Consider the following 18,990-nt stretch of genomic DNA (forward strand, 5'->3'; position numbering starts at 1 on the left):
CAGTAATTGTGTGTGTATGCACACATATTCAGGCACATACATACTCATTTTGGGGACAAAATTTCAGATTTGTATCTGGAGGTAAATTCAGGCAAGGCTTTTGGAGCAAAAAAGAGGCTGGGTAAAGTTTAAGCAGTGGTTTGATGTAATATTTATATGGAAACATAAGTTAACAAACAAGTTTAATTGTATCCCTGGCTGGTAGAATGGGTCAGGAATTTTGTTTTATTAAATGTGTATTCATTAAAATTGATTTTTAATATGACTTAAAAATAAACTTTCTTTTTCAAGGTAGTTTTAGATTCATAGAAAAATTAGGCAGAAAGTACAGACTTCCCATATAACCCACCCCATCCCCAATTTCTTCTGTTATAACATCTTGTACTAGTGTGGTACATTTGTTATATTGGTTAATTAATATTAATACATTATTATTAACTAAAGTCTATAGTTTACATTAGGGTTTACCCTTTATGTTATACAGTTCTATGAGTTTTGACAAATGTATTGTATTATGTATCTGTACAGCATCAAACAGAATAGTTTCATTGCCCTAAAAATATCCTATCCTCCACGTGTTCATCCTTTTCTCCCTCCCCTGGTGACTGATCTTTCTACTGTCTCTATAATTTTGCCTTTTCCAGAATTTTATACAGTAGGAATCATACAGTATGTAGCTTTTTCAGACTGGCTTCTTTCATTTAGCAATATGCATTTATGATTTCTCTGTCTTTTGATGGGTTGATAGCTCATTTCTTTTTATCACTGAATAATACTCCATTGTATATATACCACAGTTTATCTGTTGACTTATTGAAGTATATCTTGGTTGCTTCCAAGTCTTGGCAATTATGAATAAAGTTGTTGTAGACATTTGTGTGTAGGTTTTTGTGTAAACGTAAGTTTTCAATATCCAGGTTAATATATGAGAGTATGATTGCTAGATTGTATAGGAAGCCTATTTTAGCTTTGTAAGAAACTGCCAGACTATCTGCCAAAGTGGCTGTACCATTTTGCATTCCCACCTTCAGTGAATGATGACAGTTCGTGTTGTTCCATATCTTTGCCAGCATTTGGTGGTATGAGAGTTTTCGATTTTATTCTAATGGGTATGTAGTCATATCACATTGTTGTTTTAACTTGCAATTTCCTAATGACTTATGATGTTAAGCATCTTATAGATGGCATGCTTGCCATCTATATATCTTCTTTGATAAGATACCTGTTCAGTTCTTTGTTGTATTTTTAAATTGGGTTGTTTGTTTTCTTTTTTTTTTGGAGATGGAGTCTCGCTCTTTCACCCAGGCTGGAGTGCAGTGGCACGATCTTGGTTCACTGAAACCTCTACCTCCCAGGTTCAAGCAATTTTCCTCCCTCAGCCTCCCAAGTAACTGGGATTACAGGTGCACACCACTGTGCCCAGCCAGGTTTTTTTTGTAATTTTGTCAAAGATGGGGTTTCGCCGTGTTGATCAGGCTGGTCTCGAACTCCTGACTTGAGATAATCTGCCTGCCTTGGCCTCCCAGAGTGCTGGTGTTACAGACGTGAGCCACTGCACCCAGTCAGGGTTGTTTGTTTTCTTAATGTTGAATATTAAGAGCTTTTTGAGGCCAGGCCCAAGTGGTAGATCACACTTGGGCAACATAGTGAGACCCTGTCTGTATTTTTTTTTTTTTTTAATGAGAATTCTTTGTATATTTTGGATACCAGTTCTTTATCAGGTATGTTTTTTGCATAGTTTTTCTCCCAGTCTGTGGCATGTCTTTACTCTTAACACAGTATCTTTGGCAGATTTTAATGATTTCCAAGATACCAATTTCTTTTTTTGTGGATCTTGCTTTTGGTGTTATATCTAAAAAGTTATCTCCAAACCCAGAGTCTTCCGTGTTTTCTCCTGTGTTATCTTCTAGAAGTATAATTTTTAATTTCACATTTAGATCTGTAATGCGTTTTGAGTTAACTTTTTGTGAAGGGTGTAAGGCCTGTATCTAGATTGATTACTCCCTCCATCCCTCCCTCTGTTTCTTCCTTCTTTCCTTTCATTTTTTGCATGTGGCGGTCCAGTGGTTTCATCATTTGTGAAAAGACTATCCTTTCTGCATTGAATTGCTTTTGTTTCTTTGTCAAATATTCTTTGACTATATTTGTTTGGGTATATTTCTAGGCTCTGTTCCATTTGATTGATCTATTTGTCTGTTCTTTTACCCATACCACCCTGTCTTGATTACTGTAGTTTATGGTAATTCTAGACATCGGCTAGTGTCAGTCTTCCAACTTTGTTCTTCTCCTTCAATATTGTATTGTGTATTCTGGGTCTTTTGCCTTTATATAAACTTCAGAATCAGTTTTGATACTAACAAAATAATTTGATGGATAATTGGATAATTTGATTGCACTTGTTCATTGCTGTTACACAGGAAGACATCTAACTTTTTATACATATTAATTCTATATTCTGCAATCTTGCTATAATTACTTTTTCCAGGAGGGTGTTTTTTTGTTTTGTTTGTCAGTTCTTTTGGATTTTCTATATAGAGACAAAAATATTATCTGCAGACAAAGATCGTTTTATTTCTTCTTTCCCAACATGTGTAGCTTTTTTTTTCTTTTTCTTGTCTTATTTCATTAGCTAGGACTTCAAGTATAACTATGTTGAATAGGAATGAAAGGTGTCATCCTTGTCTTGTTTTCAGACATAAGGGATAAGCATCTAGTTTCTTACTATTAAGTATGATGTTAGCTGTAGATTATTTGGTAGATGTTCTTTACCAGTTAAGGAAGTTCCCCTCTTTTCCTCATTAACTGAAAGTTTTTATCATGAATCATCATTGGGTTTTGTCACATGCTTTTTCTGTATCTATCAATATGTATGATCATATCATTTTTTCTTCCTCAGCCTGTTGATGTGATGAATTACATTAATTGCTCTTTGAATGTTGAACCAACCTTGCCTACCTGGGATAAATTCCATGTTGCCATGTTATATAATTATTCTTATACATTGTTGGATTTGATTTGCTAATATTTTGTAGTGTCTTTGTCTGGTTTTTGTGTCAGGGTGATGCTGGCTTCACAGAATGAGTTAGAAAGTGTTCATCAGCTTCTAATTTCTGAAAGAGATTCTGAAGAACTGGTATTGTTTCTTACTTAAACATTTAGTAGAATTCACTGTGAAACCAAGTAGAACTTTTTTTTTTTTTGGTCCTGTTTTGGAAGGTTAGTAATTGTTGATTTAATTTCTCTCTCTCTCTTTTTTCTTTTTCTTTTTTCTTTTTTTTTTTTTTTTTTTGAGACAGAGTCTTGCTCTGTTGCCAGACTGAGTACAGTGGCACAATCGTGGCTCACTCTAGCCTTGAACTCCTGAGCTCAAGTGATCCTTTCACCTCAGCCTCCTGAGTAGCTGGGACTACAGATGCATGCCACCACATCCAGCCAATTTTGTTATTTTTTTAATTTTTTATGGACGGAGTTTCACTATGTTGCCTAGGCTGGTCTCCAACTTCTGGGCTCAAGCAGTCCTCCCACCTGGGCTTCCTAAAGTGTGAGATTACAGCCATGTGCCACCATATCCTGCCTAATTTCTTTATTACCTCTTTCTCCTACTGTGAGTTTTGGTAAATTGTCTTTCAAAGAATTGGTTTATATCATCTAAGTTACCAAACTTCTGGGCATAGAGTTGTTTATAGTATTTTTTTATTCTTCTGATGTTTGTGAGATCAATTGTGATAACCCCTCTTTCTTCATATTAGTAATTTTTGCCTTTTTTCTTTTTTCCTTGAATAGTCTGGCTAGAATTTTTTAAAATTTTATTATTATTATTATTATTATTATTATTATTATTATTATTTTGAGACAGATTTTCACTCTTGTTGCCCAGGCTGGAGTGCAATGATGTGACCTCAACTAACTGCAACTTCCACATCCCAGGATCAAGCAATTCTCCTGCCTCAGCCTCTCAAGTAGCTGGGATTACAGGTGCCTGCCACCATGCCCAGCTCATTTTGTATTTTTAGTAGAGATGGGGTTTCATCATGTTGACCAGGCTGGTCTCAAACTCCTGACCTCAGGTGATCCGCCTGCCTCAGTGTCCCAAAGTGCTGGGATTACAGACCCAGCCCTGACTAGAGTTTTATCAATTTTATTTACCTTTTCAAAGAACCAGTTGTTGGTTTCATTGATTTTTCTGTAGTGGATTTATTCTATTTAGATTTAGCTGGCTTCTTGAATGTGTAGATTTCTTTCTTCTGCCTAATTTGGTAAGTTTTTTAGTTCTTTTAGACACAGTCTTGCTCTGTCGCCCAGGCTGGAGTATAGTGGCATTATCTTGGCTCACTGCAACCTCCACCTCCCGGGTTCAAGTGATTTTCCCACCTCAGCCTCCTGAATAGCTGGGATTAAAGGCACCCACTACCATGCTTGGCTAATTTTTTTATTTTTAGTAGACACGGGGTTTCACCATGTTGGCCAGGCTGGTCTCAAACTCCGGACCCCGAGTGATCTGCCCACCTCAGCCTCCCAAAATGCTGGGATTACAGGTGTGAGCCACTGTGCCTGCCCCTAATTTGGCAAGTTTTTTAGCCATTATTTCTTTTCTTTTCCTTTTTTTTTTTTTTTTTTTTTTTTTCTGGTGACAGGATCTTGCTCTGATACTCAGGCTGAAGTACAATAGCATGATCATAGCTTACCACAGCCTTAAACTCCTAGGCTTGAATGACCCTCCTGCCTCAGCCACTGAATCGTTGGGATTACAGGCATGAGCCACCTTGCCTGGCTCCATTATTTTTTCAAGTACTTTTTCAGTCATTCTTTGTTTCTCTTTTCTTTCTAGTACTCTGATGACACAGAAGTTAGCTCCTTTGGTATAGTTACACAGGTCCCTGATGTTTTGTTCTTTTTTTTAAAGGCTATTTTCTCTCTGTTGCTAAAATTGGTAGTTTCAGTATTCTGTTCACAGACTTTTCTCTGTTTCCCCTATTCTGCAATTGAGCCTATTCACTGAGTTTTTGTTATTTTTTGTTCTAAAATTTCCATTTGGTTCTCTATATCTTCTGTTTCTTTGCTGAGACTTTCTAGGTTTTTCTTTTCTACTTTTTCATTTGTTTCAAGCATGTTTTTAATTGCTATTGAAGCATTTTTATGTTGACTGCTTTTAGGTCTTTATCAGATAATTGTAACATGTCTATCATGTCAGTATTGGCATCTGTTGCTTGTGCTTTTTCATTTTCTTTGACATTTTCCTGGTTCTCGGTGTGGTAAGTGGTTTTTGATTGAAACTTGGACATTTTGGGCATTATGTTTTAAGTCTCTGGTGGGTGGTAAAAGTCCAGTAGCCCCATGTGGTGTCAGTAGTTACCACATGGGACTCGTTTGGTTACTGCCTATCTGGGATGAAAACCTCAGGCCTCTGCTTGGCCTTCTTTCAAACAGGCAGGGGGTTAGAGCACCTTGGTTTGTTTTGGCAAACGTGGAAATCTACTTTTTGTTTCTATGGGCTTGCCTATTCTGGACATTTCATATAAATGGAGCCATATAGTGTGTGGGCTTTTAAAACTGAATTCTTTAACTTAGCATAATGTTTTTAGGGTTCATCCATGTTGTAGCATTTGTCAGTACTTAATTTCTTTTTATTACAAAATAATATTTGATTGTATGGACTGGCCACATTTTATTTATCTTTTCATCAGTTGGTGGACATTTGGGTTTTTTATGTTGTTTGGCTATTATGAGTAATGCTGCTATGAACATTTGTGTTCAGGCTTTTGTGTGGATATGTGTTCAGTTCTCTTGGTATATATCTAGAAGTGGAATTGCTGGATCTTATGGTACCTCTATATTTAACTTTCTGAGAACTTACTTGTTATTAAGTTTTAAAAATCTTATTGTACTGTATTGTGGTATCAGAGAAGGTACCTGAGATATTTTGTGTAGTGTCTGTTGGGTCCCCAGACTTAAGATTTACTTTTATTCTTATTCTTTGCTTATTTCTATATGATTTTAATTAAAAGGATGGTGAACATTGTGAGTATATAATTATTCATAGTCATGACATTTATATTCATAAATATACCTGTGATTTTATTTATTTAGAAAAAAAAAAGTGAATGCCTGCAGTTAAAAATTTTGGTGCTTCAAAATGAACTGGAACGGCAGAAGAAAGCTTTGGGACGGGAGGTGGCATTACTGCATAAGCAACAAATTGCGTTACAGGACAAAGGTGAGTGGAAATACGATACAAACAGCCTAACCTCCACCTTCAGTAGTTCTCCTTTCTTCTTCACAAGCTCAAATAGTCAATTTTTGTGTAAATACAGTCACACATCACTTAATGACAGGGATGTTCTAGAAATGCATCCTTTGGTGATTTCCTCCTGAGCTGCCATCATAGAGTATGCTTACACAAGCCCAGATGGTGTAACCTACTACACACCTAGGCTATATGGTATAGCCTATAGCTCTTAGGCTGTAAACTTGTACAGCATGTTACCATACTGAATACTGTAGGCAACTATAACACAATGGTCAGTGTTTATATATCTAATATATCTAAGCATAGAATAAAAATACTATACTATAATTTTATGGGGCCACCATCATGTATGTGGTTTGTTGTTGATTAAAACATCATTATACAGTGCATGATTGTATCGTGATAGAATTTTCTCCAATTTTAAAAATATTTTTGCAAGTATTTTGAAGTTAGTCCATATAGACAAGTATACAAATCTGTATTCTTTTTTTTTTTTGAGACGGAGTCTTGCTCTGTTGCCCAGGCTGGACTGCAGTGGCCGGATCTCAGCTCACTGCAAGCTCCGCCTCCCGGGTTTACGCCATTCTCCTGCCTCAGCCTCCCGAGTAGCTGGGACTACAGGCGCCCGCCACCTCGCCCGGCTAGATTTTTGTATTTTTTAGTAGAGACGGGGTTTCACCGTGTTAGCCAGGATGGTCTCGATCTCCTGACCTCGTGATCCACCCGTCTCGGCCTCCCAAAGTGCTGGGATTACAGGCTTGAGCCACCGCGCCCGGCCATACAAATCTGTATTCAAATGGTCCTGGACTTACAATGGTTTGATTTAATGATGACTTAACTTACGATTTTCAGTTTTATAATGTGCAAAAGCTACATGTGTTTGGTAGAAACCATACTATGAATTTTGAATTTTGATCTTTTTCCAGGCTAGCAATATGCGGTATGATATTTTCTTGCTATGCTAGACAGTGGCAGTGAGCTGCAGCTCCCAGTCAGCCACATGATTATGTGGGTGAACAACTGGTACTCTATACTGTACTCTGTTGCCACTGTTTTTTGGATATTGTGTTTTATGTTTTCACATCCCATCTAGTCTACAAAATGCTCATCTGTGTATGGTATTCAATGCTGTGTTATAAAATAAGCTTTGTGTTAGATGATTTTGCCCAACTGTAAGCTAATGTAAGTGTTCTGACACCTTAAAGTAGGCTAGGCTAAGGTTTCCTGATCAGTAGGTTAGGTGTATTAAATACATTTTCAACTTACGATATTTTCAGCTTACAATGGGTTTATCAGGATATAACCTCATGGTAAGTTATGGAGAAGTTGTGTACACAGAGCTTGAATTTTCACAAAGCAAACACACCCATGTGAGCAGAATCTCAGTCAAGAAACAGGACCCCAAAACCTGGGAAGCCTCCTCAGGCTTCCTTCCATTTACCACATCTCCAGCCAGACTAGCCACTGCCAAGACTCAAACCAGATTGGTTTTGCCTAATTTTGAACTTTATAGAAGTAGAATCATGTATGTACATGTGGTGGCTCTTTTCAACATTATGTTTGTAGAGTCACTCTTACCTTCATGTTGTTGCAGTTTATTCATGCTTAATGCCAAATAGTATTCCATTATATGAGTGTGAATGTATTTATCTACTCTTGCCATTGGTTTCAGTGATTTTCATTTTTGTACCATTATAGTTAATGCTTCCATGAACCTTCTAGGTTTCTGAGTGAAGAACTTTCGTATGTTTCTTAATAAAGATTTTTAGATATTTCAGTTGAGTAGAAACTGAGGGGTAGAATTACAGTCAGAGAATGTACGTATCTTCAGCTTTAGTAGATCGTGTCCAACGGTTTTCCAGTATGATTGTGCCAATTTATCTCCCCTCCATCCAGTATTGCTCCTTCCTACATCCTTGTCAGGAATTTCTTTCTTTTTTTTTTTTTTTTGTATATTTTGTATTTATCGCATTTGGTAATTTGTATTTTTCACTTTAGCCTTTCTGTTGGATATGTTGTAATATCCTCTTGCAGTTTTAATTTTTGTTTTCCTGAAGACTAATGAAGTTAGTCTTTCATATGTTGTAAGTTTTATAAATGTTTCATATGCTTCTTGCTGACTGAGATACACTCTTCTGTGATATACCTGTTGAAATATTTTGCCAATTGAAATTTGGTTTGACTGTTTTTTTTGGTAAGATTTCTTTATATATTATGGATATGGGTTCTTTATTTGGCATGTGCTTAAAAATATATTCTCCCATTTTGTGGCTCGCTCTTTAAAGAGATTTCACTCTTTAATGATACCTTTAAATGAACAGAAGTTCCATTTTATCAGTCTTCGATATATGAGGCTTTTTGTGTCTATTTGGAGAAATATTTACCTATTTTAAGATTTTATAGATGTTTTTCTATGTGTTCTTTAAAATGCTTTACTATTTTACTTCTTACGTTTTTATCTGGAATTCATCTGGAATTACTTTTTGTATGTGATGTAAGGTAGGAGTCGAGATTTTATTTTTTTCATCTTGATAGTCAGTTGACCCAGCACCATTCACTGAAGATCATCCTTTCTCCATTGCATTGCAGTTTTGCTTTTCTCATAAATCAGATGACCATATGCTTGTAAGTCTGTTAAGAACCCTCTGTTCTGTTCTGTTGATCTATTTTCTGTTCCTTTGCCATTTTCTCGCTGTTTTAATTTTTTTCATGTTACAATAGGTGTTGATATCTGTTAAAGTTCTTCAGCTTAGTTGTTTTCTTCAAGATTACCTCGGTTATTTTTGCTGTATGTCATTTTCATGTGAATTTCTACATAGAAAAGAAAACCTTGCTGGGATATTTTTTCTTAATTGTCATACATCATTGCTGGGACTTGCTAGGATTTTAATGGAACTGCATTGAATATATTTGTCAAATGTAATTGGGGATAATAGACATCTTTACAATATTGAGGCTTCCATCCCAAGAAAATGATATATGCCTTTGTTTATTAGATCTTCTTTGCAAAACATTATTGAAATAAGATAGTGTATGGGTCTTTCCCATGATTTATTGAATTTATTTCTGGTTTTTGATGTTTTATGATACTATTGTACATATCATTAAATTTTATTTTTACTAGTTTCTGGTGTATAGATGTACAATTAATTGGTTTTTTAAAAGTGACATTGGTATTTATTATGTTTAAAGAAAAATTCACCAGAAGCCTTATAGACACATTAGTAATTGTTAATGTTACGGTTACAGCCCTACAGATGCAGTCTTGCTGTGGTTATTTATTTACATTCTAATTTAGTTGCATTATAATTACATTTCATTACACTAAAATTAGTAATGATTTTAACTATTTAGTTGTTATAAATATAAAACATTGCAGAAAATTTAAAAATCAGATTTATTGAGATTTAATTCCCATACCATATAATTTGCCATTTAAAGTGTATAATTCAGTTTTTCTTAGTTTATTCACAGAGTTGTGCAGTGATCATCACAATCTGATTGTCCCGCCTTCCACACTGCCCCTCCGCGAATTCTAAGTAACCACCAGTCTACCTTCTTTCTCTAGATTTGCCTTTTCTGGACATTCTTTTGTAAACAGAATCATGCAATGTTGTGGTCTTTTATGACCAACTTCATTTGTTTAGCATAATATTTGTAAGGTTCATCCACGTTGTATCATGCATCACTACTTCATTTTTACTGCTGAATAATACATTCAGTTATATGAATATGTCACGTTTTAAAAATCCATTCATTGGTTGTTGGACATTTGGGTTGTTTCTGCTTTTTGTCTATCACAGATAAAGCTGCTTATGAACATTCAGATGCAACTTTTTATAGGGATGTTTGTTTTCATTCCTGTTATGTACACCTGGAAGTGGAATTGCTGGGTCATATGGGAACTCTATTTTTAACTTTTTGAGTGACTGCCAACCATTTTCCACAGCAGCTGTTTTACATTCCTACCAACAGTATATGAGGGTTCCAATCTCCCCATTTTCTCACCAATATCTGTTATTATCTTTCCTTTTAATTATAGCCATCCTACTGAGTATAGCGTTGTATCTCATCGTAGTTTTGATTCAAATTTACCTAATGACGTACATGCTTCTTACGCCAGATTTTTGTATGTTAATTTTATATCCAAGGAACTTATTAATTAGTTCTAATAATGGTTAGATTGTTTTAAATTTTCTGTGTGTGCAGTCATCTCATCTGCAAATGATGGCATTTTTATTTCTCATTTCCTAATACGTATGCCTTTAAAACTTTTTTCTTACCTGTTGTGTTGTCTGGGACATCCAGTATAATATTAAATAGAAGTAGTGTCAGTGCATATCCTTTTCTCCTTTCCAGTCTCAGTGAAAGTTTTGTAATATTTCACCATTACATAGAGGGTTTACTATAAGCATCCTTTACCCATTTTGTGGTTTACCCTTGTGCATCATTTACCCATTTTGTTATTTTTGCTTTAACTGGTTTTTTTTTTTTTTGAGATGGAGTTTCGCTCTTGTCTCCCAGACTGGCGTAAAATGGCGTGGTCTTGGCTCACTGCAACCTCCGCCTCCGGGGTTCAAGCGATTCTCCTGCCTCAGCATCCCAAGTAGCTGGGATTACAGGCACCCGCCACCACGCCTGGCTAATTTTTGTATTTTTAGTAGAGATGGGGTTTCGCCATGTTGGCCAGGCAGTTCTCACACTCCTGACCTCAGATGATCCGCCTGCCTCGGACTTCGGAAGTGCTGGGATTACAGGTGTGAGCCAGCAGCCCGGCCGCATTAACTGTTCTTTTAATGAATTGATAAAGAGCTCAATATGTGAATTTTCATTTCTTTGCTTTTATTATTTTCTTAAAAATCAGTTTTAATGAGATATATTTTACAAACAATCAAATTAATCTATTTAAAATACACAGTTTGATGAGTTTAACTAATGTATTCAGGCAGGTAACCACCACCACCACAATCAGCGATAACATTTCTGTCATTGTAAACAGCTTTTTGGCCTCATTGTAGTCAGTTCCTTCCTCCATCGTTTGACCACTAGCAATTACTGATGTGCTTTCTGATACCATTTACCTTTTCTAGCATTTCATATGAATGGAATCTTACAATATGCACTTTTTATATCTGGCTTTTTTTCACTTAGCATAGTAGCTTTGGGATTTATGTGGTTGTCTGTGTCAGGAGTTCATCTTTTCATTGCTGCGTAGTATTCACTATATGTACATACATTTTATTTATACATTTACCTGTTGATGGCCATTGGGTTTGTTTCCAGTTTTGAATTATCATGGATAAAGCTGCAGTAGATATTCAAGTATAAGCCCTTGTGTGGGTATATTCTGTTGGTTAAATATTAATAACTAGGTGTGGGATTGCTGGGGTATAGTAAATGTGTGTTTAACTTTCTAAAAAACTACTAAGCTGTTTTGCATTTTCAAGCAATATATGAAAGTTTCACTTAATCCACGTCTAAACATTAATTTTAGATTTTAGCCATGTTACTGGGTATGTAGTGGTTTCTCATTGTTTTAGTTTGTATTTCCCTGATAACTAATGTGGCTGAGCATCTTTTCTTGTGCTTATCTGTTACCTGTCTCTTTCCTCCGATGAAATGTCTGTTTAGGTCTTTCATCTGTTTTTTGGAAAGTGGGGAAGGGAGGTGGATGGTAACCTTACTAAGTTGTAAGAGTTCTTTTTATATTCTGGATATGTTCTTTATCAGATATATGCTTAACATATTTTTTCTTCCCATCTTAACAGTGTATTTTGAGTTTATTCATCATTGTTTAAAAAGTTTATTCTTCTTTGGGAGGCCCAGACGGGCGGATCACGAGGTCAAGAGATCGAGACCATCCTGGCTAACATGGTGAAACCCTGTCTCTACTAAAAAAATACAAAAAATTAGCCGGGCGAGGTGGCGGGCGGCTGTAGTCCCAGCTACTCGGGAGGCTGAGGCAGGAGAATGGTGTAAACCCGGGAGGCCGAGCTTGCAGTGAGCTGAGATCTGGCCACTGCACTCCAGCCTGGGTGACAGAGCGAGACTCCGTCTCAAAAAAAAAAAAAAAAAAAAAAAAAAAAGTTTATTCTTTTTTTCCTTTTTTTTTTTTTTTTGAGACGGGGTCTCACTATGTTGCCCAGGTTGGAGTGCACTGGCATCATCTCAGGCCACTGCAACTTTCTGGGTTCAAGTGACTCTCCTGCCCCAGCCTCCCGAGTAGCTGGGACTACAGGCGGGATTATAGGTGTGTACCACCACGCCTGGCTGGGTGGGATTATAGGTGTGTACTACCACGCCTGGCTAATTTTTGAATTTTTAGCAGAGATGTGGTTTCACCATATTGTCCAGCCTGGTCTTGAACTGCTGACCCCAAGTGATCCGCCTGCCTCCCAAAGTGCTGGGATTACAAGTGTGAGCTACCACGCCCGGCCACTTCTGGAACTTTCCTTGTGTTTGTTCACCCGCTGCATTGTGGCCTGGAAACACTCCCCATGTAGTGATTTGGAGCCGTTATAGGGCTTACATTTCCTTGTTTTCCTTCTCCCAGGCATCATTATACTAGGCTGCCTCTTATCTATTGTCTGAAAATTGTTACATATAATTTTGTATGACTTTCTAGTTGTTTACAGTGGGAGGAAAATCTGATGTATGTTGGTCCATCAGTCAGAAATAGAAGTCTTTTTCCTTTGCTTTTTTACCTCTATACTTGCTTTTATGAGAACACACTTTACTCATCTCTCCTTGGTTTATTTCTTTTGGTTCTTCAAAGACATGCGCAAATACTACCTCTCCTTGAGACTTTTTTCTCCCTCAGATAAAAGTTTCCTGCTCCTTCTGTGTTCCCACAGCATTTTGATATTGTCTTATCTTCCCACTTAGTTGGTAAGCCCTTTCAGGGCAGGGACTTTGCATTTTTATGGTATCCTCCTCAGTGCCCAACATTGAGGCTCTCAGTGAGTATTACACAGCATGAATCTTTGAGGGGCTTTTATATACGTAATGTGCCATTAAATGTAGTACATGAATTATTTATCATTATTTTATTTGTTGCATCCGTTTGTGGTTTCCTGGTTAGTTTTCGGTGTATTTCACATAGTTGACGTTGGTGGATGAATGAGACGTAATAGGAAACAGAAAATCTACTGTGGCAAGAGTGTATTTGGAATGTGAATAAAATAAGTCATTTTTAGCAAGTTTTAAAGTTTTGACCTATATGAACTGTAAGTTACATTACAAAGAATAATTTTATAAATATGATTTTTCTTCATTTCAGTAATTTTAAAAAATAAGTTTTTATAAAGGAACAGACTTTGATTCAGAATGCCTTGTTTCACGCCTGGCTTCATTGTTTACCAGCTGTGTAACCTTGTCCAATAACTTAGTGTTATCTCTCCAATGGGGTTAATAATAATACTTAAAACTGTATCTCACTGAGTTTTAACAGGCTTCCAAGTTCTGCTGATGTTTCTGGTCTATGAACCACATTTTGTGTAGCAAGAATGTGTATGATATGATCAGATGAGTTATGAAAATGAAATGGTCTTATAAAAATAGGAACAAAACACCATCTGTTTTATTCCTATATCATACTCTGGTGGGTTTCTGTACCTTTAAGATAAAAGGCTCAACTCAAGATGACTTACAAAGGCCTCCAGTGGCTCACCTCAATCTGAATGCTTCAACCACATTGAACTCTTTTAGTTACTTAAGTATGCTTTGTTCTGTCTTACCTGCATTCAGGCCTTTGCCTAAATGCTATTTTCACCAAGAAACCATCACTGATTCCCTTTTCTTTCTCCTCCCACCCCTAGGTTAAATGTACTACTGTGTGTTTCCATAGCACCCTATATTTTTTGATAGCACTTTGATTATTAGTCTGTCTCCTTCTCTAGACAGATTCTGAGGGTAGGCACTGTTCAAGGACCACACTAAATATTCATGTCTTTTAGGCATGGTATAATACCTGGGATATAGTACACATAGAATAAATATTTGTTGAATGAAAGCATCATGCTTATGCTTATGTCATGGGTATCATTGCTAAAGAAAGACTTCTCTAACTTCTAGTTTAGTATTCATGTGGGAAGACTGATATTCTTATGAGAAAGACTGCAGAAAAAGTATACGTTGTTTGGCATTGATAAATATCTGCATTCCAATACAACTTGCATATTGACATTTATAAATGAGAGTCAAAAGGAATAATGCCATTTAAAATCATGAAGCATTATGATAAAGTCCACTTGTCTTTGTTAGAGTGGCCCCAAATAAATAGACAGTCGTTTTGTATATACAAGGCCTGCTTCAAAAGATTTCATCTTCTGTGAAAAGACACATTTCTTACAGTGCTTTGGAAGTACCATCAACTTTTACTGTACTTACATTGCCTGCTACCTGTGGCATATGTTTCTGCATATCTTACCTTTTTAAAGATCATTAACTTTCAAAATGAAAACACTATAAGGTTTTGAAGGGTTTAGGGACTTTTGACCTTTTCTAGTAAGAGTAATAATAGTAGCAATAATGTATCCAGTACAGTGCTTATTACTATAAATATGTGATACTGTTTAATCACTACAATGACTTTATGAGGTAGATGCTATTATTATTTACCTTTTATAGCTGAGGAAACTATGTCAGGGTCAGAGAGATTAAGTAACTTACTTAAATTCATGTAGCTAATGAGAGGTGATATTGGAATCTATTGATTCCAAAGCTCTCAATCACTGAATAATACTACATTTTTATAACTAGTATGATATATAAAGCCAAGGGATATATTTTATTCTAGAATATGGCAAAAATATATGGAGATATAGTTCTTTAACTGTTTCTGGTTGTATATTTGCCTGTTAGGATGGAAAGAGGTCCAGGATGTCTATCCTTAGATTATAAGCAAATGAACCTCTAAACAGTTGTATCTATACCATTTATAAGACTGAGGTTTAATAATAATTGCTCATATTTAGAGAATAGGAGCTTGTATTTATATTTTATAGAATGCAAGCTGGTATTAATTGCTTTTATATATAGACTATTAGTGCCAGGAAATGTCATGTTTTCTCTTCTTTACCTAATTTTGTCCTAATAGTCCTATACATTAAAGATACTGTTATTATCCTTCTAATGATAAAGATACTACATATTAGTACCCAGTTTGCAGATGAGGATGATTTGTCCAAAGCCACATAACAAGTTATGTGCCCAAAGCCACATACATAGAAAGTTACGGCAGAGCCTGTGTTCAGAGTTTCTGCTGCCTAACTGTGCTGCAAAGGGAGGTTATAGAATTTTTGTAGATGTCTCTTCTAGTATTTTAATTCTGACAGCCAAATCAGTTGCACAGTCTTGAATCTCTGTTTTACCCTGCAGAGAAAGAATGGTCATCTTCAAGTTAAATACGTATTTGTCATGGTGGATCGCAATCGTTGATTTTTAACACCGACTTTGTACTTCAAGTGCCCTTTTCTCACTTTTCTATATGTTTTTGAGATGAGAATTACTTTGTATTCCCCTGGACTATTAGAATCCTCAGAAGGTTAGGATCTAATGTTGACACTCTGGTTCCTAACATAAATAGGAGAAAGAGTGCTGCTGCTGGCTTCACTCTTACTCCCATTGCGAATGTTTGTGGGCTGTGGGGGTTCGGCACTGGGGAGTGGGGAAGAGGGGATGGCTGGATACAGATAACCACATTTATTTACTAGCATAACCTGGTCTAATTTTTGGGGACCTGTGTTCTTCATAGTGGTTGTGCTAGGTAACCAGATACATAATTATTCTTCAATATTCTATTCTAAACATACACTATTATATGCTTGTGTTGAACATTATTCTTGTACAGTTACATGAATGTACTATTTAATGAATCTTAAGCCAAGTTAAAACATTTTAGAAGCACCATAGTCACTGGTGTTTGGTCAGCGAAGGTAAAAAAAGGTATTTGTCTCTTGCATTTGCAGCTTTGATTTAGTTTGTTTGCTAGGGAGTAGTGAAATGATTTGCTAATACAAATATTACTAGTGGATTCTTACATATTGTGCCTGGCACTTGGTGCTTATCTAGGTACTTGGTTCTGAGTCCAAGAGCTCAGGTAGGATATAAAGTCAGTAATAGATCATATTTAATTGTGACTTTGCTACTGATTCTTCTGAATGTCCGCAAAGGAATTATTTACCGTCTGCATCTTTTTACACATCTGTTTAGTAAGGATAGCTGCTAATAATAGTGACATAGGAATTAATTTGTGTAAACAGTTGGAAGAAACCAGGTGCTTGTATTTTTGTCCATGAAAATTTATTGCAGCAGGGTGATTTATTGGCAAGTGCCAAAAAGACAATTTTTATCCATGCTGCTGACTTGCTGAGTGGTCACATAACTCTAAAGGGCCTCATTACTTCACACTCAGACGTTTTCCCTTCCTATCCCTCAAAGGCAGTGGTTCTCAACTTGTGGTCTACAGCAACTTCCAGCTGGGTCATGAGCTGATCTTTTCAGTATTAATGTTTATTAGTGTATATATTTTCATTTCTGGAAGGTATTAGTAGTTTAACTTAGGATGTTTAATAAAAACCAGATTTCCCCTCAGTAACTCAAGCCAAGTAATCTTCCCATTAATGAATTCTGTGTTGCTTTACAGGGTCTTTTGTCCTGACACAACCACCAAATCTTTGAAAAGCAACACTATCAATATTAGTTTGCTGGAAACTTAGCTTAAAAAAATGGTATGAAATGTTGGTTTTAAGGAAATGTGTTCAGTAGAATGTAGATTTCTTATTGTATTAGTCCATTTTTGCATCACTATAAAGAAATACCTGATGCTGAGTAATTTATAAAGAAAAGAAATTTAATTGGCTTGTGGTTCTACAAGCTGTACAGGAAGCATGATGCCAACATCTGCTCCTGGTGAGGCCTCAGGAAGGTCACGGTCATGGTGGAGGGGGATGCCAGTGCAGGCGTATTGCGTGGTGAAAGTGGAAGTGAGGGGGGCGGGAGAATTGCCATACTCTTTTAGACAACCAGGTGTCCTGTGAACTACCAAAGCAAGAACTCACTATCACCAACGGGATGGCGTTAAGCCATTTGTGAGGGATCCACCCCCATGTTCCAGTACTTCTCAGTAGTCCTCCCCTGCAACATTGAGGATCACATTTCAACACGAGATTTGGAGGAGCACACATCCAGATCATATCACCTATAAACAAATGTTGATTAAAACTCAAGAATACTTCAGTGGTGCCTGGGAAGTGGTATTAACTTTATAAAAGTAGAGTTCTCCAATCTTTGTGGGAAGAAGCTACTTTTAATACAGTTACTTTCTTGATAGTAAGGATAACCATACAGTTAAAAAGTGCTTATACAAAAGTTCTTATATTTGATCCTTAAAGCATCTCTGAAAGCTAAGTAGGGCAGATGTTACCCTCATTGTATATGTGAGGTACTGGGAAGTTAAGTGACTTGGCCAGGAACACACAGACAATTAGGAGCAAAGTTGAGATGTGGACCCAAATTCAACACAGATTTCAACTCTAAATTCTTTGCTTTTCTCAGTATTCTGTACTACCTAAAACTTTGTAAAACATTCATTTGAGTCCCACATAAATCACATGAAGTAGAAAACTTTTATTGAAATCCTGTAACATGCAGATATTTTAGTTTTGGTATATTATTAATTCTTAAAATAGTCTTAAGATATAATTTTTACCTCCTTTTCCCAAATCAGGAAAAGATTTGAGAGCTGAGAGACACTTTCCTGAGGTCCCAATTAAGTGACAGATTCCAATTCAAACATTGGTTTATCTTGCTCCAAAGCCTGTCTTGTTTCCACTAAACAAAACGTCATTACTGCTTTCTCTAGTATATGTCCAGGTCAACTCACAGTTTGCTGTTTTTCTGTTTGGCCTGTGAGGTGTTAGCTAGAGAACTTTGTTTTGCTTTATTCCTTTTTATTACAGTATGACTGAAGTGAATTTTCTCCAAAGATTTCTTTGATTTGGGTCTGCCATTTTCCAAGTTTGTCCTTAGACAGGTCATTCAACGTTTTGAGCTTATTTCCTCTGCATAAACAAAACAAAACAAAACAAAAAATTCTGAATTATACAGTCAAGATTTCTTTCAGCTCTATTAAGATTTTGGTTATCTCAGAAAGGTAGGACTGGTGGGAATGATGGTGATCTGTTCACCTTTTTTTATGCATCTCTTTATTGTTGTTATTATTATAAGTTTAATGCTGATGATATATTTTCCAGCATTTTATAAAAGTTTTTTTTTTTTTTTTTTTTTTGAGACGGAGTCTCGCTCTGTCACCCAGGCTGGAGTGCAGTGGCCGGATCTCAGCTCACTGCAAGCTCCGCCTCCCGGGTTTACGCCATTCTCCGGCCTCAGCCTCCCGAGTAGCTGGGACTACAGGCGCCCGCCACCTCGCCCGGCTAGTTTTTTGTATTTCTTAATAGAGACGGGGTTTCACCGTGTTAGCCAGGATGGTCTCAATCTCCTGACCTCGTGATCCGCCCGTCTCGGCCTCCCAAAGTGCTGGGATTACAGGCTTGAGCCACTGCGCCCGGCCTTTTTTTTTTTTTTAAATATCTTTGACCCAGGTGTGTCTATGACTGTTGCCTGTTTAATACTGAAAAGCCATTTGGTGGGAATGACCTGTTAGAGTTCTGTAACTAGCCATACTTTTCTCCTATTTTACTTTGGCAATTAAGAGCAAAAACAAACACATTATTTTGGTGACA

General features: G+C 36.6%; 1 protein-coding gene across 5 annotated transcripts in view; it reads left to right on the forward strand.

Annotated features, from left to right (window-relative positions):
- The window catches only part of LOC105468772 (UV radiation resistance associated), a 325,660-nt gene that overhangs the window by 158,209 nt on the left and 148,461 nt on the right, over nt 1-18,990 (forward strand). For all 5 annotated transcript variants that reach the window (XM_071075322.1, XM_071075321.1, XM_011719113.2 and 2 more), the window contains one exon: nt 6,088-6,214. In XM_071075322.1, the coding sequence (XP_070931423.1) occupies nt 6,088-6,214 (127 nt within the window). The remainder of the gene's footprint in view (nt 1-6,087; nt 6,215-18,990) is intronic.

Source organism: Macaca nemestrina, chromosome 12 (assembly GCF_043159975.1).
Source record: "Macaca nemestrina isolate mMacNem1 chromosome 12, mMacNem.hap1, whole genome shotgun sequence".
Taxonomy (NCBI): Eukaryota; Metazoa; Chordata; class Mammalia; order Primates; family Cercopithecidae; genus Macaca; species Macaca nemestrina.